The sequence below is a fragment of the Phodopus roborovskii genome, unplaced genomic scaffold (assembly GCF_943737965.1).
Source record: "Phodopus roborovskii unplaced genomic scaffold, PHOROB, whole genome shotgun sequence".
In the NCBI taxonomy this organism is placed as follows: Eukaryota; Metazoa; Chordata; class Mammalia; order Rodentia; family Cricetidae; genus Phodopus; species Phodopus roborovskii.
This window is the reverse complement of record NW_026126645.1, coordinates 3,444,915-3,467,881: the sequence shown is the minus strand read 5'-3', so window position 1 is coordinate 3,467,881 and position 22,967 is coordinate 3,444,915. Positions and strand designations below refer to the sequence as shown.

Here is a 22,967-nt window from a genome sequence, read left to right as displayed (position 1 = left end):
GCAGTTCCAAACACAGAGGAACTTGGATGTTTGTCTGCAGGGTCCCTCACTGACCAGTAAGGCCAGGACACCTCCCAGAGCAGGGGACAGAAACACACAGACTAGAGGGACAGGGGCAGAGTAAGGCCTGCTGTACTCACGGCAATTAGCCTCATCCGTGCGGTCCTCACAATCGAAGTCACCATCACAGCGCCACAACTTGAGAGCACAGTGTCCATTTCCACAGGGGAACTCGTTAGGTTCACAGGGTGGCGGGGGCCCTGTGTGGACCAGGCAGGGGGTTCACAGTGGTCCTTTGCTGAGCAGAACCCAGCCCCCACACTCACTCCCGGCCTGCATGGTACTCACCACAGCCCAGTTCGTCACTGCCATCCTTACAGTCTTCCTGACCGTCGCAGAGGTAATCTTTGGGGATGCAGTGCCCACTGCGACATGTGGCCTCCTGGGGTCCACACGCCGTGGGCACACCAACACTGGGTAACAGAAACTGAGGTCCATATGTGACTGGTGGTGGATGTGTTGTGGCTGCCTCTGGCCAGACTGGTAAAGGTGACACCTTCACAACAGCAGGTGGCAAGGAGCTGAGCTCTGGGACTGCCTCCTCTGTGGACAGAATCCCTTGATGTTTAGTGATGGGTGGCTCTCACCCCTCCTCCAGTCTCCCATTCTCCCTGGAGCCTACCCCAAGACCAGCCTCTGCCATCACTCTTTCCCACCCCTCACCCTCTCCATCCTCTCTGTCTGCACCAAACCCTTACAGCCCAGATAACCCAAAGACTCAGATGTAGCCCCGCCCTGGGCACTAGGGGCTCCTTGAGGTTCCCAACAACTCACCACAATTGAGCTCATCAGACATGTCCCTGCAGTCAGGTCGCCGGTCACAGCGATACTCCAGAGCCACACACTCGTTATAACTGTGGCAAGCAAACTCCGTCTCTGTACAGACCCTTGGGACCTGTGTCACTGTTGGGAGGGGGTGGCAGGAGGGAGTCAGGCAGGCTGAGGCAGCTAGTGAGTGCTAATGGCAGACAGCACAGGTGAGGCATGGCTGTGAGTGGCTCTGGCCCCTGCGTCAGGCCGCTGTGGCAGACAGCAAGAGCAAGAAGCACTTGGTGGGCAGGCACATGGCACACACGGAACACTGTGCAGGACCCTTACATGGACCTTCACACGGGTGACATGCCACACACATGCAGCCACCATGCCATACACGTGCAGGCTATAGCCTGGCCCAGCGAGGGCAATAGGCAGTGGGAGGAAGCAGCCATGTGGCCTTCCTTTCTCCCTCTGTTAGGTTCTCTAGGAACCCCTGGACCTCGGCCAGGCTCCACTCTCACCTGGTGTCACTGTGACCCCCACAGCAGCTGGGGATGGCGGGGGGGTCTGTGCTGGAAAGGAAGCTGTCGTCAGCAACCATCCCACCTGAACTTGGAAACTGAGGCCCGAGCCGAGCCTGCAGCTGCCCCCTCCCTGCCAACAATTCACTGAAGATGGGATTAGATGGCTAGGCCTCCAGCAAACTGTAGGCCTGGGTCTGAAGACCCAGGAGAGCAAGTGCGACTTTGGGGTGCACGGATAGGGGTTTTACATGCTGAGCAAGGGAGGTGATAGTGTACTCCTTTTTTTTCCCTGTTATACTTGATACCATTGTAGGGCTGGGATCTGTCCCATTTGGAGCTTCACTGAGTCAGAGGCACATGGCATGACGAGCGAGAGCCTACTCAGTAAGGACGCAGAGATGGAGAAGGCCTGAGTACCACAGCCTATGAGGAATGAACCAGAACTGGCCCAGGAAAGCCTCAGTGGGTCAAACAGGACAGCAGGTAGAAAGACAGGAACCCTGGGGTGACCCTGAGCACCCAGGCCTGGCTTCTACATCTAATGACTGTGTGACTTTGGGCCCATTTCCTGTCCTCTATGAGCTGGTTTCTCTGTCATTTCCCAACCGTCGTGGGTTCTAGAGAAACACACACACACACACACACACACACACACACACACACACACACACACACACACACGATCTGGTTTGCATTCCCGTTAGTGTGGACAGCTGCTTTTCCTCTCTGCACTTCAGTTCCCTCATCTTGAAAACAGGAGGAACACTTCATGGAACTTAGGAGTCCTGAGTGGATGCTGGGGATCAGGGCCCTATGCATAGGGCATGACCCACTTGGTGCTTGGGGATGACGGATGGGTTAAAAAAAAAAAAAAAGTGTGTTTGTGTGTAGTGTGTCTACATGTATAGATACATATCGTGAAGATGCACATGTATGTGACATGTGTATGTGGAGGCCTGAGACTGACACTGAGTTGTCTTTACCTTTTTTACTATGCCAGGGTCTCTCTGGAATCAGAGAGCTTGCTGATTCAGAAGTCTAGCTAGCTTGCTCTGGAGATCCGGCCTCTACCTCCTGACAGCTGGAATTACAGGTGGCTGCCACACCCTCCTGCTACATACATGGGTGCTAAGGATCTAAACTCCAGTCCTCATGTTCTCGCAACAAACACTTCTTTACCTGTGGAATCACCTCCTCGGCCCTACAGCTGTTAGTTTTGCTGAATGCCAATGTCTTTTGACTTGGGAGTGCTGTATGAAGAAGGAGTTTTATCTACTGTCCATGTAGGAAGGTCTGTGAGGACACAGCCTCACGGAACCTATTAGAGGAAACAGTTTGGCTCCAGCCAAGCTGAGACTGTGTAAAGACTGACAGGCGGGCTAGGGTTCAGGATGGAGCAAGTTCCTTGTATCCAGGGGTGTGGAAGCCCAAAAGGGGCCAGAGTCTGAGGAACTGGAGGGGTGATCCCAGTTTGGAGGACAGGCTCACCTGTGCCCAGTCGTCGGAACTTGAACCCCCAGGGGGAGGTGATATAGGGACCAATGGAGCCGCTGGAGACCACTGTGTACAGCACCTCCTGGATCTGAGCCCCATCCGCATTCCCTTCGGAGCCCACATCCAGCTCAACAAAGACCCAGCCATCCTGCTCCCTGAGAAGAAAGAGGCCTATGATCCCCATTCCTCCATCAAGTTCCTGCCATGATGCTTAGCCCAGTACCTGGGCAGTCTGTGCCTAGGGTAGGGCCATTTCTGATGCAGGATACCCCATCTATGCTCTCCGATTTCCTGTCAAGAATGACCATCCCTGCCTGCCAGGCAGTGGTGACACACACCTTTAATCCCAGCACATGGGAGGCAGAAGCAAACTCTATGAGTTTGAGGCCAGCCTGATCTAGAGTGAGTTCCAGGACTGCCAGGGCTACACAGAGAAACCCTGTCTCGAAAAACCAAAAACAGCCCATCCCTTCAGACCCTCCCTGCCCCTGCTCTTGGCAGCCTTGCTACTTCCCACTCTTGGCCCCTCCTGGTTGCTCCCACCCCTCCCATTCCCAGGAACCCATCTCACTTGATGAACACCACGCTGACAATCTGGTCTCCGGGGATCTTCAAGTACTCTGACTCCAGCTGTGGGGACACACCACGATCAAATGCCTCCCACATACTCCAGTACTGCCCTGCCACGCCTGGGGAGCCCCCAGCCCCAGCTTCTCTCTCCCACATACCTTATCCACCACAGCCTCCGACACCTCTCGGAACTCCTTAGCACTTGCATCCTCCAACTGGGGGCTGTACTCAATAGACCGAGTAAAATTTACCAAAGCCCGGAAATAGACTGCGGAAGAGAAGGTGGAATGTCATGGTGAGGGTCCAGCTTGGTGGGCGTGAGCCCAGCTGGCAGGCTGAAAATGAAGTGTTGGACTGCCATACAGGCTGACACCCATGTTCCCACAGAAAGGCCCAGCACTGCCTGTCCCAACACAGCCTGGTGAAGCCTAAAAGGCCTGCCCAGGGCTCAGAGGAGGCAGGGCAGGAAGGGGCTAGCATGAGGATCATCACCCCTTTCTCGTGATATGTTTTCCCAGCCGGTTCCTATTCATCCTTCTGGGCTCAGTTCAGCCACCATACTCTCTTAAGAAGACCATCTGGGCTGCCCTGGCTAGTGTGGGGCCCCCACTCTGGGCTCCCACAGCCCCTCTGCTTGCCAAGCTGGGAACCTTCCTTCCCTGGTTACATCGATTATGCTGGGTACACCTGTGCCACACAGCACCACAGTAACTGTCAGGCCCTGAGTTAGCTACTTCAGATACTGACCTGCCTCAGTCAAAGTCTCAATCCTTCTTCATAAAATGTGGGGCTGAGGGAGTCAACCACATTTATACCCCAAGGCTGCTGCTCGGGGTAAAAGATGTTTAGCATCCCACACTGCTCCTGTGTGCAGAGCTGGCACTCAGAAATGAGCATGGTCACCTGTCACCTTGCCCCACCAAACCAGGAGCTCCATGAGGAAATGAGGGACCCACCCATTTGTGACCCAAGTGCCTATCTGTGAGTCATGACCAAGTAAACTCACGCTGTTCTGTCGTGAATAAACCATACAACTACTGTTTCCTTCAGTGCTGGATGTATACGACACAGTTTAATAGCTACTGATTATCATATTGGCGAGAGTTTAGATCTCAAGTGTCCCTTGAAACAGGGTTTCTCTGTGGAACAGCTCTGGCTGTTCTGGAACTCGTTCTGTAGACCAGGCTGGCCTCAAACTCAGAGATCCACCTGCCTCTGCCTTCTGAGTACTGGGATTAAAGGCGTGCACCGCCACCTCCCTACCCCAGCTGGTAGTAGACCTTATAGCCATCTCCTCAGCCTCTGTTTCTTGTTGCTATAGAGGGTGGAACCTAATGAATGGAAGTTAGGTCACTGAGGGCCTGGCCTTGAAAGGGATATTGACACTCTGCCCTTCTATGTCTCCCTCTATCTCTACCTCCCAAACACTATTAGCTGACCCAGACTCCTCTGACAAACACTCCCACCATGGTATACTGTGTCAGTGCAGGCCCAGAACAGCCAAGGTCTGAAACCCCTGAAACTGTGAACCAAAATAAATTTTCCTTTCTTAAAACACTTCTGGTATTTTGTTACAGTGAAAGAAGGCGGGCAAGCACAATGTCCTTGAGTTAGAAATGTGGATTAAGCTCTCTAGTGGCAAATGAGTCAGGCATTTGTATATAACATACAAGCACACCCATGTGCGCGCACACACATATACATAGAGACTGACACAAATAATGACCAATCCAAGCTATGCCATATTACAGAGAATGGTGTGTGAAGACACATAAACACAAACACTCCTGTATTCTCAATTATTTCTTTGTGAGTGTGTGTGTGTGTGTGTGTGTGTGTGTGTGTGTGTATGATATGCACATGTGCATGCAGGCACACAAGCCCATGAGCCCATGGAGGCCAGAGGGAGGAATGGAGTGTCTTGTTCTATTCTCTTCCCTTAAGATGGGGTCTCTCGCTGAACCTGGAGCTGGAGTGGCAGCCAGCAAGCCATAGCCACCCTGTCTCGTTCTGATCAGAGCTGGGGTTACAGGGCCTTGGAATCAAGATGAGAGTTTAACATGGATGCTGGGGATTTGTACTCAGGGTCTCATGCTTAGGCATCAAATGTTCGTTCTTTTTGTCTTGTTTTGATTTTTGAGACAGGGTCTCTCTATATATAGCCCTGGATGTCCTGGAACTCACTCTGTAAACCAAGATGGCCTTGAACTCACAGAGATCCACCAGCCTCTGCCTTCCAGGTGGGAGAATTAAAGGTGTGTGCCACCAGCAAGTGCTCTTATTCAGTTGCTGTTGTTGGAGACAGGGTCTCGGGTTCTGGGCTAGCCTTGATATATAGTCAGGGCTCACCCTATTATGTACATACAGGATATTTTTGTGTACTCATGAGTTTAAGCACAGGTTATAAATATCAGGTTAATAAGAGTCACCAAGTAGTCTGAAGTGTGTGCACAGAGCTCAGGACACTCCCCGGTACAGAGTGGGCACGACTCGATACTTGCTATCATCATGCGTAGGTAGGGAAACTCACTAGTTAACAGCCTTACTGCTGGAGCAGAATGGCCACTGATGGCCTGTGACATTTCTGAGCTCTAATGTTGCATCTATAACCTGAGGACAGCAGTGCCCACCTCAAGGGCTGCTATGAGGATCCACATGGTACCCAGAACACAAGGAGCAGGGTTGACAGTAAATATTAACTCCATCTCCAGGACAAACCCTAGGGCCAGCTTTGGATCGAAAGAGCATCCCAGTCACAAATAGTGTGTGTGTGTGTGGGGGGGGGGTCTGCCGTGTTCCAGGGGGTGTTCTAGGGCAGGGGTATGACAATGAACTCAACAAATGGAAATTCCCACTCCCGGGACAGCATCTTTTGTTTGTTGGGAGAGAAAGGAAATAAATCAAATGGGTAAGAATGTGTGGACTATGGGGAAGGGGGGCTGGGGAGAGGTGGGATGGGGAGGGGAGGTACATTTTCCCATGGGGTTCAAGGAAGGAAAGGGGTGCTCCATTTGCAGTGTCTGTGAGAGGACACTGTACAAGAGAGGGACTGAGGCTGAAGAGAGTACGTGTGACATCTGGTCAGGACATGTGTGACACCGTAGGGGCGCCTTCCACTTCTCTCTTATCCTTCGGGCCTACAGGTATGCAGACCCCAAGCCAGGGTGTTCTCCCTCTATGGTTCAAGCTAAGAGTGTCCTTGGGGTCCTGGGCCAGGTGCTGGAGTGGATCCTACACTGTGAGGGGACACTGTGTCTGCTCTGAATCCCAGCCAATGGTGGGGCTAGGCTCCTGGGTGCTGTGTAGGTGGAGCTTGTGGGCAGAGTGTGGGGCTGTGAGCTCTACCACAGAGGCCTCTTGTGTGCAGGCACAGAGGCCCATTGAGAGCCCCCACCCCGGCCCCTGGCCTCAGCCCACGGCCAAGTTCGGGTGAGGAGGCCGGGCCTCTGCCCAGGAATGTGCCCACTCCCGAGGAGTGCCACAAAGCCCCTTTCTACTGGGGCTTGGGAAGGGCTGGAGCCCTCCGGCCTGACCCCCTTCCATGTCACCCTGGCAGAGGCGAGCCAGGGTGAGCACCCTGGGTGGGTCATTAGCCTGAGCTGAGGCCCCACCCAGAGCTGAGGGATTGAGATGACTGTAACAGTGAGGCTGCCTGGGGGACGGGGTTCTCTGGGCATCTGCCCTGACCAGGCCTCCCCCACCCGCCTCTGACCCTGGCTAAAGCAGTCACTGAGATTGGAGGCTGGAGCGGAGGAAGATTAAGCTGCACTGAGCCCTGGTGTGAGCAGGAGGTACACACCCCTAACGGGCCACCCCAGCTCCAAACACCCATCCCTTCTCAACAGACTCCTCATCATGACTGGCCTGGGCCTCTAGTTTGGGATGCCTTGGGTGGACAGTAAACCAGCCTGTGCAGAGGTTGAGACAAGCTGCTCCCAACTCTAGGGCCTGGCTGTATCCTGGCCAGCATCCCCCAAGGATGAAGAGCAGGCTCCCAGCACCCTGTTCCAATCTGGAGTCCTGGTGGGGAGGCACAGGGACTTGCCTGGCCTTGACTCTTCTTCAGGGGGGCCTCTGGCTTCCGGTGTGACTCTTGGCCAAGGTGGGCTGGGCAGAGGAACACAGGGAGGGGAAGAAAAAGGACTGACTGTCAAGGGTGAGCTGGGAGAGCGTTCTGCAGAACAATGACAGACAGACAGAGAGGGAGAGCAGGCACAGCAAAGGAGAGAGAGAACCAGAGACCTTGGGGAAGCGACACACAGACAGTAGAGTGGAGAAATGACAGTCTAGACAGTGGCAAAGATGGGGAAGATGGAAGAGCTAGTGATAGAGGTGGTGTTGGGAAGCCAAGGAGAAAGAGGACAGTTTCCACAGAGACGGAGAAATAGGCAGTGGCCAGGGCAGCCCCAAGACCGCGGTGTGTATGTGTGTGTGTGTGTATGTGTGTGGCTGACAGGCAGGTTAGCGACTGGGACCCAAAGGGAGAGGAGTAAGGCAGATCTAGGGGTGGCCCATGAAGGTTGTGGTCCAGATGAAGCTGGGTGGAGCTGGAGAGACGGCCCTGCCTGTGTGTAAGGGATGTCTCGGGGCCTGGGCTCTACTGTCAAGTCAAGGACAACCCAAGCATGGCCCTATCAGAGTCAGGGCAGCCTTCCTTGCCTACACAGGAAGGGCGCAGGTCCTGAGCAAGCCCATATGATACACACTAAGACCTTCAGCATCAGGATCCTGTGTTTCCCAGGCTGGGGCTAAGCCCAGTTGGCTGGCCACACCCCAAGGGCAGGCAGCTGTGCAGGGTTGGGACTGCAGAATTCAGGCCCTACCACCTCCTACAAAGGAAGGACAAGTCCCAGAGCTTGGACCCTCTACCCTGTTTCCTGGCTTCCCCCACCTCTGGCCTTGCCAGCCCTCACTCCAACATCTCAGAAAAGAAATGGCTGCCAAGGAGCATCTAGAGGCATCCCCAGGCAGGTGACAAGTGCTCTAGAAGGAACTAGATCAGTGGTTCTCAATCTTCCTAATGTTGTGACCCTTTAATACAGTTATGGTGATGCCCCAACCGTTACATTATTTTGTTGCTACTTCATAAGTATAAGTTTTGCTACTGTTACTAATTGTAATGTAAATATCTGATATGCAGGATTTCTGACACTTAACCCCAAAGGGCTTGTGGCCCACAGGTTGAGAACTGCTGAACTAAATAGACCAAAGCCTCAATGGGAGGCAGTTCCCAGGGTATATCAGCCTAGGAATGGCTCATGACCACAACACCACCGGACACCTCCACTTATATCCCCAGCCAGGTGCCGGGCATCCTGTGGCCCTGAAAAGACCTATGTGTAGGAAAACTTCAGGCAGCAGTCATGTCCAGGTGCCATGAAGTTCCAGTTGGACAGGCTGCCAGGGCCCAGTCCCTCATGTAGTGTCCCAAGTGGAATGCCACTCTTACACATGCATGTGGATGTAGTGGATGCTCATGCTACACCAGCTTAGGGAAGATGACATCGGTCCTAGAGACACCTAACTACTTTGAACACTGAGAGGCAGACTGGCTTTCTGTCCCAATCAGAACTGAGCTTTCTTGTGGTCACTGTCCTGAGTTTGGTGTTGGTAACACAGGAAAACAACCATACTTGGCCATTCCCAACCTTGCAGGTGCTTGCCCATCAGGTCACACAATTGCCACTCGATAGGAAAAGGATTGTCCCCACAGGACCGTCTCCCAGGACCCTTGAGATGGGGCCTCTGTAACCAACAGGTCTGCTCTGGGGCTCCACTCAGAAACTTACCCATCTGGAAGTCTCCACTGCCCAGGTCTCCACTGCCCAGGCCATCTGCACATAAAAGGGAGACTTAGTTCAGCAACAAATACTCACTGAGCACCAACATGGTGCAAGACATTACTGCAGGCTCCTGACCCAGTGGTGAAGGGTCATTCCCACAAACAATAGCCATCCCACTCCCACCCCATGCCTACTTAGCTTGGAGGCCTCCAGCATAGGGTGTGGACTGAGACCTCAGATTCCAGGGACCACCTGTTTGATGGGTGGGACAAAGGAGCCAAGTCAATCTGACCTCCAAGTAGGGACAAGGAGGAGGTAAGATAGAGAAATGGCAAGTGTCCCCTATTGTGCTCTGTCAGCTATCTTCCCCACTGTTCCTGATGGCCCCAGGCAACAGAGAGGAGTGGCGGCCAGCTTAGGGTCGTGGAGATTATAAGTAGAGGATACTGGGACCAGGAGACCAGGGTTCGGGACATACATATCCACAGCTTTTTTTTTTTGTTTGTAAAAAAAACTGTACATTTTAAAAATGTACAGTTAATTGCTTATTTGTTTATTTAGTGTGTGCATGTGTTTGCGACCACAGACCACATCTGTGCCACAGTGAGTATGTGGAGGGTCTAGTTGGTTCCCTCCTTCTGGGGTTCTTGCAATTGTACTGAGGTTGTAAGACTTGGTGGCAAGCGCCTTTACAACTTACCCACTGAACAATCTCACCAACCTTTGTCTATTTGTGTGTGTGTGTGTGTGTGTGTGTGTGTGTGTTTGACAAGGTCTCATTTATATCAGGCTGGCCTTGAACTCATATATTACAGAGGCTAGCCTTGAACTCCTGATCCTTCCTCCACCACCTCCCATGTTTGGGAATTAAGTAGATGAGTACCATCACACTCAATTTATGGCCTATCTTTTTTTTTTTTTTTTTTTTTTTTTTTAATGGCCTATCTTTTAAGGTTCCATCTGGGGTGACTTTCACAGAATCTTCAGAAGCTCTGATGGAAGGAACCAGAACTGTTCCTGTTGGCCCTCCCTCTAGGGAGACCCCTGGTTTACCTCCTGAAGCATCATCAGCCAGCAGGTCCTCATCATCAGAGAGGTAGGAATGGGTCCAGCCAGCCCGGCCAGGTGTGACCGTCTCTGTGTCCTCAGGCAGGGAAAGGCCATCGTAGGCCCTCAGGCAGTGCGTCACCTATGGGAGATGATAGTCCATTAGTCACCCTCTCCAGTTAACTGCCAAATCCCAAGGCCCTTCTCCTCATTTCAGAGGGACCCAAGAACCCATCCCAAAGCCCCACAGGGTTGTTAGACTTACTTGGCTAAGACAGCCAGGAGGAGCCTGAACCACTCTTTGGGACTTAGCTTCCCCAATCCCACCAACCTCTGGAGGCCTCAGAGCCAGAGCCCAACGTGCAGATTCTCAAGCACTGGTCATTTAAAACGGATAGTAAAAGGAAGATCACTTGGTAAAAGGTGGCTTCTTTTTATTTGGAGACATGACATGAGAGTGGGCAAGGGGACAGACACAGGTAGGTATGGGGTGACCTGAGCCAGCAGAGACAAGAGACATAAGCATGTAGAAGACTGTGGTCAGTTTAAGTGCAGAGGGGACATGGGCAAAAAGGGTATTGATTTATTTATGTGTTACTGGTCTTTAATAGTTCCCTTCTCAGCTCCTTGGCCTTCTCCACCTGGTTTGGTGTCCAAGCCTGGCTGCAGGCAGCACATTCCACTGCTCAGAACACTTAGAGTCCTGCAGCTCGTCTAAAAAAAGGCGAGACAGACACCAACTCCCCATGGCCTCAAGCTGATGTTAAGCTCAGCTGGATCTGAGGCATCTGTCCTAGGAAAGCTGGGTGTGTGTGAGTGTGTGTGTGTGTGTGTGTGCGTGTGCATGTCCACTTGGACTTGTGTGTGCAGCACACAGGCCAAGCAAAAAGCCCCATTACCCATTACCAGACTTTTCCGAGAAATGACTGTGAACCCTGAATGCCTTCATCTACTGGGACAATATCAAGATGTTTTCAAAGGCGTTGTTCAGGTAACTGAGAGGAAAGCCATCCGGGGAGCCAAAGGCCAAGAGGTCCCAGGCACAGGAATGCAGTATTCAATGGCCCCAGAACAGTCTGGAATCCCTGGTGAAAGAGCCTCAGGCACTACAGGGGCTCTGGACTGGACAGAGGAAACTCAGTTCTCTGTGAAAACCAAACAGCTATACCAGGTAGCTGAGGGAAAACTGCAAATCCATACAGTCCACATCCCCCAAGCCTGATACTGCAGGGCCCTCTGCATAATGTCCTTCTCCCATTGGTTTTTGGAGCAACTCTTACTATCCTCTACATCCATCTCTCTTAGCCATTGTTCTTCTAAATGCCCAGTAACAAAAAGGCATGGTTAGCCAAGTATACTGGCTCACACCTGCAACTAACAGGTAGGGGCAGGAGAATCAGGAGTTCAAGGTCAACCTTGGCTACATAGCAATGTGGAAGTCAGGCTGAGTTGCCTAAGACCTTGTCTCAACACACACACACACACACACACACACACACACACACACACACACACACACACACAATGGCTGTTCCTGGCAGTTAGAATGACCCTCACTTCCTTGCACAGTGGACAGAAAGCAGGTAAAAAAGACCTAGGGATCATTTGTCCCCTTACAGGGACTTAAGGTGGGAGAGAGTGCCCACGCAGAGCCAGAAGGACAGATCAGCAATTGCTTGGGCTATGGACTAAACAGGTGGGTTGGAAGGGACTCAAGACATTTTGGGGAGAAGGTTGCAGAGTATATGTCATGCTCAAATACATTATTGACCTGTATGCTTGAAGCAAGCCCATTTTACTCTGAGTCACCTGTGACATCATAAAGAAGACAAAAAAGAAAGTTCTAGAGAAATATCCAGACTCCTTGCCTTTCACAGCCACCTCTGTCCAGGCCAGGTCCTGGGCCCTGGTGGGCTCAGTGTGGTCATGTGTGTCACCACTAGATAGAAGCAACCCAAAGACGGGGCAGTGAATGGCCCAGCTCTACTTTCTCAGCCATTTGCGCAATCCTTGAACACATGAGTAAAAGATAGTGACTGTGACTGAACCCACCAACCTATGTGTATCCCCCCCACCGGGGACTGAGAACTCGGTTCAGGGACCGAGCATCACTTTGTGTTAGCCAGACTGCTGAGCTGAACTGCCTTCCCCCAAAACCCTGGTATTGCCTACTGCTCTATCCCCAAAGAGCAGTGCCAACCAACACCTGTTCCTTCCCATCCCTGCCCAGAGTGGTAGCCAAAGGACTTGTGGTCTATGTCCCTGTGCATATGTGGATGTGGCTTCAGAATCTTCAGGACTAGTAGCTGAACACTGTGGCACATGCTTGTAATACCAACACTCAAGGCCAAAGCAATAAGGTCATGAGTTCAAAGCCAGCCTGTCCTTATTGAGACCATGTCTCAAAACAAAACAAAACAAAACAAAACAAACAAACAAAAAAAAACCACAACAGCAACAAAAACTAACTAACTAACAAAATACATACATACACACACCAAAAACAAAGGCTAGGGTATGTTCTAGTAGTTCATCAATAGAGCTCATATGTACAAGGCCCCAGAGTTGATCCCCAGTAACACCATCACCAAAACACAAAACAAACAAAAACACCCTCTGGGGCTGGGAAAAGAAGAAGAAAGAAAGAGGAGGAGGAGGAAAAGAAGAAGACGACAACGATTATTCCCGGCCCCTTCTCAGAGCTAGAGGCAGCTTCTCATCCCAGGTCAGACAGACTTGACAGGCCCACTTAAAACAGGACCCGGGGCTCTACTTCCTTCCCTACCTGGGAGCAGCAGTAGCTAGAGGGTGAGTCCTGAGCAGGTTTTAATTGACACAGGGGACTAAGAGGCTAGGGCTGGTGCAGGGGACACTGATTTGAGGCACAGGAGGTTTGAGAGAGAACATACTTGGGTCCTCTCTGGGTAAGAAGCATCACTCTGTTGTGTTCACACCCTCCCAAAGCCCATATGAGCAAGGTTATGGGGGCGAAGCACAAGGTGCAGATTCCCACCACCACTCAGACACTGCTGTCTGGAAAGGAAGCCCTTGCTTTTTGTAGAAAGGAAGGGGGTGGGGCAGTAGAGCCTGGAACTGGACAGGAAATAGCAAAGTGAGATTCAACAGGGAAAAACATGCCAGGAACACACATCTGCAGGAAGGCCAAGAGTGCAGGGCACTGAGTCAGAAGTCCCCCAGCCCCAGACACCCAGGCTCTGCATGCCAGCTGCTCTTGCTTATAGCTCCCTCCCAGGATCTGAGTATCCAGGAGTACCGGGGCCATCAGGGAGAGGCAAGGCAGCCAGGGGCAGAGACTTCATCTGCAAAAAGCTGTCTATTCCAAAGCAGCTGGGATTCACATCTGGGAGAGGAGATGAAGCCAGAGCAAAAGAGGCTCTGGAAAAGCACCTGACGGTGGAAAGGACTCAGAGCTGGCCAGCCTCATCTGCTAGGGATAGTCAGAGCCAGTGGTGGCTCACAGAGTGTTCCCTGCACACCAGGAATGCCTGAATGGGACACGGAAAGATGGGCTTAGCTGTAGGAGCTGGAGGTCTGCCTCCCACACCTGGGCTCTCGTCACTGAGCACTGAGCAACCCAGGACTTCCTCTCAGAGTCCCTCTTGGCCCATGCACCTCACTCAGAGAACTACAGCTCCTAAAGACCGTCTGAGGAATGGGGCAATGGTGTGTGGTACTCACACAGACGTAATCAAGGCCTGTGGGAAGACCTTGCCTAGATCACAGATCGCAGTGGGGCTGCTGACCTCTGCTCCAAGCTCTGCACTAACCAGGCAAGGCCGAAGCACTGGGCCACAAGGACAAAGCAGACAGCAGAACCAGAATGCCCAGGGCTACCCAGGTTCCATCCCTAACCTGAATGGCCTGGGGAGGGGGTTGGGGGGCTGGGCTGGCAACAGCAGCCTGGGCTTGTGCAGTGTGTTCCTTAAGTCCTAAGAAGGCCTACGGGTAGCTCCAAGGTCAGAGGCAGAAATAGAACCCAGGCTTCCTGCCCTGTAGCCTGTCTCCGGCCATTCGGGAGCCCTGTTTCCTCCCAGAGGAACTGAGCACTCAGGCAGGGCTGGAGGGAGACCTGAGCCAGTGAGAAAGGAGCCAAGCTGGGAGGGGGATTTTCCAGACCTGTAGGTTGCTGGAGGGTGGGGGTGAGGGTGACTGACTCATGCAGGCCAAAGCCAAAGTCTGTTCTAACATGCTGGGAACTACTTGAGGCAAGGATATAGACAAGGTGGTCCTCAGTGACACAGTGATGGCTATTCTCTGGACCCAGGCAGGTAGCACACAGGCAGACAACAATTTCTGAGAGGCACCGCCACTCTCAGAACACTGGGTGTGTGCCTAGGCTTTTCTGGTGAGGACAAGGGACACATGGAGATACCTCTAAGCCCAAGGTCTATAGAGGTCCAGAGGGACAAGGAAAGAAGGGACAGAAACTAGGCCACCCTTTCTAGCCTCCATGAGGCTACAAAGAAATCAAGGCTGGCTAGGATGCTCTCAGAGTAGAGAGACATGGAAGGCATGGAAACCAGACAAGGAAGCCAGGCAATGGTGGCACACTCCTTTAACCCCAGCACTCAAAAGGCAGAGGCAGGCAGATCTCTGTGAGTTCAAGGCCAGCTTGATCTACAGAATCGAGGTCCAAGACAGCTACACAGAGAAGGGAAGAAAGGAAGGAAACGAAACTAGATAAGGCTCGGAACACAGGAACTCGGTACATACAGGACCGAGTGTGTAGAGGTTCCACAGCACTGAGTCTACACCTTTCAGAGCTTACACTACCAGACTGCTTCTAAGACTGCTCAAATCAAAGCTGGTGACAGACAGGAGCACAAGAGAGAGAGGACAATGAGTGCCAGAGGGGCTCGGGAGGTGACCCAGTAGGAAAAATGTTCCTTGATCCAACATGAGACCCTGAGTTACACACAGAGACTAGACACACAGACATAGACACACACACACAGATATAGACAGACACACACAGCTACACAGACACTCAAAGCAGACACACACACACACATATACACACACACACACACACACACACACACACACACACACACAAAGAGCCAGATTTCACAGAGGTTTTCTCAGGCCAAGCCCTTCCCACACGCCATGTAGACCAACCATTACCCTCATAGCAACCCCACAGGCCTGATGTTACAGGGACACCCTTCTGTATCCACAAAAAGGGAAAACCCCAACATGGTTCCACTATGGAGCTCAGGCTGACCTAAACCCCACTGACCCAGCCTCCCAAGGTATTCAGAGGCATGTTCAAACATGCCTTATACTTTTGTTTGTATTTTGGGTTTCTTTTGTTGTTCAAGGTCTCCCAGGATGGCCTCAAACTCACATGCAGAAAAGAATGACTTTGAATTCATGATCCTCCTGCCTCCAGACCTACAATGTTGGAATTACAGGAATAAGATACTATGCCCAGTATGTTTTTGCTTTTGTCTTTGAAAAATGGCCTCACTGTGTAGCCCTGGATAGTATGGAATGCCCTATGTAGACCAAGCTGGCCTCAAATTTATGGAAGTGTTTCCTGTCTCTGCTTCCCAAGTGCTGAGTTTTAAGGCTTGAAACACTGAAGCCACAGAGATACATGATTTTGGCAGCAATGGACATGTGTTTGATTGTGGGTGTGGCCCCAGGTACCAATGCAGACGTCACCACAGCTGGCAAGTGTTTTGTGTCTCCTTTCTCAAACTCAAAAATTTCTGGATTCCGAACTACCTCCAACTCCAAGAGTTTCCCTTGCCACTGTAACTTATTTCTACCTCATGCATGAGGGAGCTGAGGCTCAGAGAGGGTAGTCTATGTACCCACAGCAGTTATTCAGTAAGTGTTGAAAACAGTACCATAAAGGAAGGTCAGAGCAGAGGTGTGCCTGAGGGGTGGTGCCTGCAGAAGGTGGGGTGTGAGCTCAGGCCTGGGGTCACCTCCTGGTATGGAATGGGAGAGGCAGGCTAAGCGGCAGGGCCTAGGCTGGGGTGAGCCACAGAGCCCTGAAGGCTGACAGGGGTTCTCTGGAGACATTCTTCACATGCCTTGGGTAGCCAGCCTCTGTCTTCATGGCCCAGGTCTGGAACTGAGGCCCCTCCACCCCCACAGCTGGTCAGGAAGTCCTGAGCCCCTCCCCCTCCAAGCAGTCCCCAGGGTGGCTATGGCTGCCCAGGGCAAGGCTCCAGGCATATGGGGCTGGAGTGAGCTCACTCCATTAGAATCTGGAGATAGTGGGAGTGGGTCTGACCATTTGGCTCCTTCTCCCATGCTCCACAGGCCACAGCCCCAAACCTTGATGCAGGTGCCTAGGAAGCCCCAAACAAGTACAACCTCCTCGGGCTCCAGCCTAGGCCATAGGACAGGGCCAAGGTGCCCCTCCCCCCATTGCCCAGTGTCCTGTCCAGGGCAACAGACGGCAGAGGGGAAGGAATCTGTCAGGGCAGCAGTTTACCGAGCAAACTGCCAGGGGCGGGTGAGCAAAACACAAAGGCCCAAAGGCCCTTAATCCCCTGGCGGTCTGAGAGGGGCGCCAGGCCGGAAAAGAGGTGGCTGTGCCTCCTCTGGCAGGCCCATGTGCCCGCCCGTGCCGCTGGGGAGGCCTGCCAGCTCCTCACACTTGGGCCCTCAAGGTGGCAAGCAGGAACTTTGCCAGACGCTCAGCTGGGAAGAATTCATTTCCCCAAAGGAGGACAAAGGGTGGACACAGAATGCCTGTGCACTGGGTGTCAGCCTAAGGACTTCATGAGGTGATTAGCACTTGAATCCATGACAAGTAGTGGAAACCAGGCACAGAGAGGTAAAGCCACCTGTCGAGGTCACACAGCTAATGGGAACTATATTTGAACTCCAGGGCTCTAGGCTTACCTGCCTGTTCCTACTAGCTCAGTAGCAGGGGCCAGGAGACCCCTGCTTGACCTCTGGCTCCTGCTGTCCCAGGCCTGGGATCTGGAAAGGCTGCATTCCAGCTGGGGGAGGGGTGGTACTAAGGAACACTGAGGATCAGGGCTTTTGGCATAAGCCAGGGAGCGGTGGGTTTGAACAGCACCCACCTCCTGCTCCTTTCCCTTTTAGCAGCTCAGGGTGTCTCCATCATCCACACAAGGGGCCACGCCAGCCACCTCAGTTGCTACCTATACCAGGAAGGTGGCGACCTTTATTGCTATTTTGCTTTGTTCTTTAAAAATCATTTTTATTTATTTATTTTATGAGACTGTCTTACTACAGACCCCTAGCTAGCCTGAAACTGTAGAACCCAGGCTGGACTAAAACCTGTGGTGATCCTTCTGACTCAGCCTGCAGCGTACTGGGACCACAGGTATGCACCACTGTGCCTGGCTAGCAAGTAGAGTCTGGGGCTCATGAAGAATCGTAGATAGTGAACTCTGAAGCTGGCAAAGCATTACCCAGGGCCCAGGAGGCCCTGAGGCTGTCATTGTCTCAGCATCCCTCTTACATAGCTGGGCTGGCATCTATGCCCAAGGACTTCTGATCTGACAGGATAAGAGAAAGCACGGATACTGAGAGACTTGGAAGGGCGGTAGGGGGAGCCAGAGCAGGCACTCGGTCAGACACCTTGATTTCAGGCCTGGTTTCTCCATCTTTGAATGCTCAAAGTAGACAATGTCACTGGCCTAGACCTGACCATTAAGACTGAATCCAAATCCCTTCAACCTCCACTTTCTGAGTTGTATTCTGCTGGGCCCATAGAGGTGGGTGCAAACCAGGTGTGCGGGTGCAGACCTATAATCTCAGCACCGGGAAGATAAAGACTGCAGCGAGTTAGAGGCCAACCTGATCTACACAGTGAATTTCAGGCCAGAGAGATGCACAGCATCTCAAAACCATCAAAAACAAGGGCTGAAGATGTGGCTTAGCTAATAGAATAGCCACCCAGCATGCAAAAAGTCCTGGGGGTTAACTGCCAGGACCGCATAAACCGGGTGTGGTGGTGTACAACTGTAATCCCAGCACCTAAGAGAATCTGGAGTTCAAGGCTATCCTCAGTTATGTAGCGAGTTTGAGGCTAGCCTGGACTACATGAGCGAGCTCTCTGAACTCTGTGAGGTCCAGCCCAGCAATCCAGAGAAGGGCTGTAATGGGGAGAACAGTGGCTGAGGGTTCCTCACTTAGCTAGGGGGTAGAGAGGGAACTGGTCTTGAGAAGTTTTGCCTGAGTGGCAGGGGATAGGCGATGCCCAGCGTAGGAGGGCACACAGGTTCAGAGGCGGGAGGGCCTGTGGCATGTGGAGGGCGGGAGGCAGCAGTACAGAGGGCATGTGTGGTAGAGGGCATCAGGGAAACAACACCTGCGCTTCCCCACCTCTAAGTGCTTGGCCCTCAGCTGCGCTGTGGACCCGGAAGGCTCCCACTTCCCATAGAGCCCACACTCCCTTTACACTCTCCATCACATCCCAAGGATGGCACCCACCCACACCCGGAGGCTGGGGTAGCTATTGTCCATCTCCAGGGAGCACACAGGAATCCCTCTGGTAAGTGTTCCTACCCCCCACCCTTAGGCCAGGTACAGTCAAGGCTGGTGGTGGGTACCGCTTCTAGTCAGGGATGCTGGGTAGAAAGGTCCCTGGGGGCTGAACACTGTCTGCCCAGCACAGCCAGTGGCAACTGCTTGCAGCTTTCACGTGCAGCCTCCTGCTTCCGGCCTGCCTTACATCTCAGGTTCTCTGGCTCCCGGCAGCTCTGCTGCTGGGAGGCACTGGCCTGTCTGGAGGATTTTTTTAGGCCAGTCCCATCTGGCTGGACCTGTCCACACCTGCAGATTTTTCTAATGAGATGGGGGGGCTACTCCCCAAACTTCCATTGAAATAAGACACCAATAATGACAATGCCTACCCCCCAAACCTATTATGTCAGACCTTTTTGCTGCCTTCAAGCCACCAAAGGGTGAGAAGAGAAGCCCACACCGTAGCAAATGATGTATAGACAGACAGACGGACAACACACCTGCCAACCTCCTCTGTTCCATTCTCCCTCCTTCAGCTACATTACCTTCTTGATAGTATCCAAAAACACCTCGCCCCTTCCTAGTACCCCAGGGACTTGGCACCCAGTGCTCTCTGCCTTGGTCCCTGATCCCACACATTCCACCAGTCACCCCTCTCCTCCCCCAGTTTCTGCTCAAATGTCACCTTTTAGAGACCTGTCCAGGTTACACTCCAGGTCTGGAATCCATGCTAGCGCCCTCTTATTCCTTCACCCTCCTCCTGGCTCTTCCTGGCCTCTTCATTCTGGTGGCACATCTACCTGCCAACCCTCCCCTCCACTAGAAGGTTCCACCAATGCAGGGCTCCTGCCCTTACGCCCTGTCGCTGTTTCTCCAACACTCTGTCCATGGCAAGTGCTCATTACATCTGTTAAATGCAAGAATGAGTGGGGGCTGGGCACACTGCAGCGATGCTCAGGGGTTAAGAATGTATTTTGTTCTTGCAGAGGACCTGAGTTTGAGTCTCAGCACCTACACAGGACTATTACTCCAGTTTGGGGGATGGGATTAGAGCCCATGGCACACACCCACACACTGGTACCTGCACTCATGCGCACACACTCATATACATACATACATGTAATTATAAATAATACAAATTTCTTTTTTCCTTCTTTCCTTTTTTTTGTTTTTTGTTTTTTTTTTTTGTTTTTTTTTTTTTTTGTTTTTTGTTTTGTTTTGTTTTTTCAAGAAAGGTTTCTCTGTGTAACAGCCCTAGCTATCTTGGAACTTGTTTTGAAGACCAGGCTGGCCTCATATATTTTATTTTATGTGGATGTATGCCATGTGTGTACAGGAGCCCAGGGAGGCCAGCAGAAGGAGCCGGAGTTATATACAGTTGTGAGCTACCTGATGTGGGTGCTGGAAACTAAACTGGGGATTTCTGGAAGAGCAAAACGCAGTCTTAACCACCGAGTCATCTCTCCAGCACCAGCAATAAATATCAAAACAAACAAACAAACAAACAAACAAAAACATCTGCTGGGGTTTACCAGAGAAGAACCTTAGGCCCAGAGAGCCAGCTTGCCCATAGTTACAGAATTGTAAGACCTGAGACATGAAGCCAGGGCCCCTAAGCAAAAGCCTAGAAGAAACTCTGTCTTGTCCACCTCCTGGCATCTCTTGCCCCAAATGCCTGGGCTTTCCTGCTAGATGCCCGCCTCTAAAGGATAGGTGGTTATCACAATCTCTGAAGAGTGTCCCAGGGACAGCAGAGGCCTTGGGTAGAGCCAGATCTCTCCCTCTAGGGCCTAATCAAGACAGCCAAGCAGTCAGGTAACCCAGCTTCTGTGAGGTTTCCAATATGGTCGCTGTGGGCATCCACCACAGGAAAAAACAGGCTGAACAGCAGCTGAATCCTGGGCCAAGGAGGCCAGCATCCCTGCCCTAGGATTTCCTCATCTGCTTCTGGGACAGGGAGGAAGAGACAGTGGGCCAGGCCCGGGCTTCTGCAATGGAAATGAGCAGGACCTGCTGTTTCCTCACACAAATGTTCATTCTGGGCACAGTAGCCTGGGACAGGAGTAGGTATAAAGACTCTGTAGACAAGGGCACCTGGGACAGCCCGCTGTAAGAAAACTGAGCCAGGTACCCCCACCCGCCACCCCACTCCCATCCTACCTCATGAGGGAAGAGATCACCTAATTACCAATTCCCAAACGAGTGTGACTTGGAGCCTTTCCTCCCTGCAAAGGTCTTATTGCCCTTGCAGAGGTGGTCCTGAACTTGATTCCCAGCATGCATGGTGGGCCACTCACAGCCTCACTCCAGAGGACCCCAGCTTCCATGTGCCCTGAGTTTCCTTCTGGCTTTGCAGCTTTAGCTCACCTGAAACCCCAAAACCTTAGGATTCTGAAATCCCAGCCTGGAACTCCCCTCAGCAAAAGGGTAGGGGAGGGCATCTGGGGGAAATGACAAAGTTGGGACAAGCCAAGTCATAGGAGCTTGGCTGGGGTCTCCTACCCTTCCTGCTTCAGGGAGCTCGCAGGATGAACAAACGCACAATAGCAAGAGAAGATAAACAGGCAGACATGAGAACCCAGGGGTGAGTAGACAGACAAGCCTGCAGAGACATGCCGGTCAGAGTCAGTGCCCTGTCTCAAACTTTCCAGTGGTCCCTGGGAAGCAAGAAATCTAACCTGCCTGGCATTCCATGTCTTGTTTCTTAGAAGGAACACAAATATTCCTGATCCAGTGAGTAGGGGTCATCCCCAAAGGAAGAGGCTGCTGTGGTAATCTCGACCTTGTTTGTGGAGCTTGCAACCCTTCACAGTCCTCTGAGATCCTTTGAGGCTGAGGCCAAAGACAGAGGTTCCAGGGATCAAGGCAGCAAGGATAGAGTTGAGAGAGTGTGGCGCACCCCCCCTCCCCGCCCCATCCCAGCATCATTGGTCTGGGCAGGATCACCCATCACTCCCAAAACCTAAATGCAACCAGTGCTCAAAAATAGCCAGAGCTGGCAAAGGTGCCAGGAGGCCCTGGGCGGGGACTGGGCTAGGCCTGCCCACCACAGAGTCCTGTAAGCCAATGCACACAAAGGGGCACGTTACCCCAGGCACGCAGGCCTCCCTGGGAGTCCCCCACCCACTGGCTCCCTCTGGCAGCAAGTTACTCATGCTGCTGCCCTGCCCTTCCCAGGCCTTCCTGCAAGAGGCAAATGGAAAAGTATTAACAGAAAACACCATATAGGGAAGCATCCTGGACCTCCTACCCCCACCTCCAGGCCCAACCTCCCTCAAGACCTGCTAGGCTCTGTGAGCTCTCTCTCTCTCTCTCTCTCTCTCTCTCTCAACCATGGGCTGAGACAATGGGGGCTATTCTGGGCATCATGGAGTATTTAAAGACCTGGCTGGGCCTCCTCCCTGGGGAACAAGAAGCCTTGCCCTCCCCAAGAACTTCCTGAACTTGCCACTGCCCGGGCCTCAATGGTAGCATCCCTTAACACTTAGAATAAGCTCTTCAGGCTGGGACCCTGGGCAGCCGAGCATTAAGTGTCTCTCATGCTCAGCAGCAGGAGCAAGTCACAGACCCTCTGAAAAGCAGGGTTCTAGGCCCTGAGCAGCCATCTACCCATGATCTCTGGGTCCGAGAGCTCTCATCTGCAGCCCTCATGTGTGTGATCACAATGCCAACGTTTGTAGAGCTAGCCAGAGGCTTGTGTTGTTAACACAAAGGTGTGTCTCTCTGGCCACTAGAAGAGAAGGCAGGTAAATGTGAGAAGTGGGTTGGGGAAGCTTGGTTAATTTTTCACTGCTCTTTTTATCAGCACCTGGCACACAGTAGGTGTCAAATATTTACTGAATGGTACAAATGCTTGCAGGATGCGTCTGGAACCCCTGGAGAGTGTACAGATGGCTAGCACTCTGTGATGATAACACTGCTTGCTCCTACGAGCTCTGTGGGTGAACCTGGCTAAGTACTGCTATAAACTCCATTATCCCATTTCATTGACTGAATTCCGAAATGCTGAGACTACCATCACCAGGCCTTATAAGCAAGAGCATGGAAGTCCCATCCCAAATACTCGACCAGCTTTGCCTGAGTGGCCAAGCAGGGAATGGGACCATGAAGTTTCTGTCTCCTTTCATGACTGTGCCCTAAAGACAGGAGCAGGGGACACCGAACTAGGGGCCAGGAGCCAGAGGTCAACTACAATGTAGCTCTGTGATTTTCAGCAAGTCACTTGGCCTCTCTGAATCTGTTTCCTCTCATA

At 52.3% G+C, this 22,967-nt stretch overlaps 1 protein-coding gene across 1 annotated transcript in view; it reads right to left on the bottom strand.

The window, feature by feature from the left end:
• The window catches only part of Hspg2 (heparan sulfate proteoglycan 2), a 98,406-nt gene that overhangs the window by 55,493 nt on the left and 19,946 nt on the right, over positions 1-22,967 (bottom strand). The window contains exons 2-9 of the mRNA XM_051173524.1: positions 10,241-10,376; positions 9,194-9,238; positions 3,563-3,672; positions 3,406-3,464; positions 2,829-2,989; positions 835-963; positions 349-603; positions 141-260 (exon numbers count right to left, since the gene is read on the bottom strand). Of these exons, the coding sequence (XP_051029481.1) occupies positions 141-260; positions 349-603; positions 835-963; positions 2,829-2,989; positions 3,406-3,464; positions 3,563-3,672; positions 9,194-9,238; positions 10,241-10,376 (1,015 nt within the window). The remainder of the gene's footprint in view (positions 1-140; positions 261-348; positions 604-834; positions 964-2,828; positions 2,990-3,405; positions 3,465-3,562; positions 3,673-9,193; positions 9,239-10,240; positions 10,377-22,967) is intronic.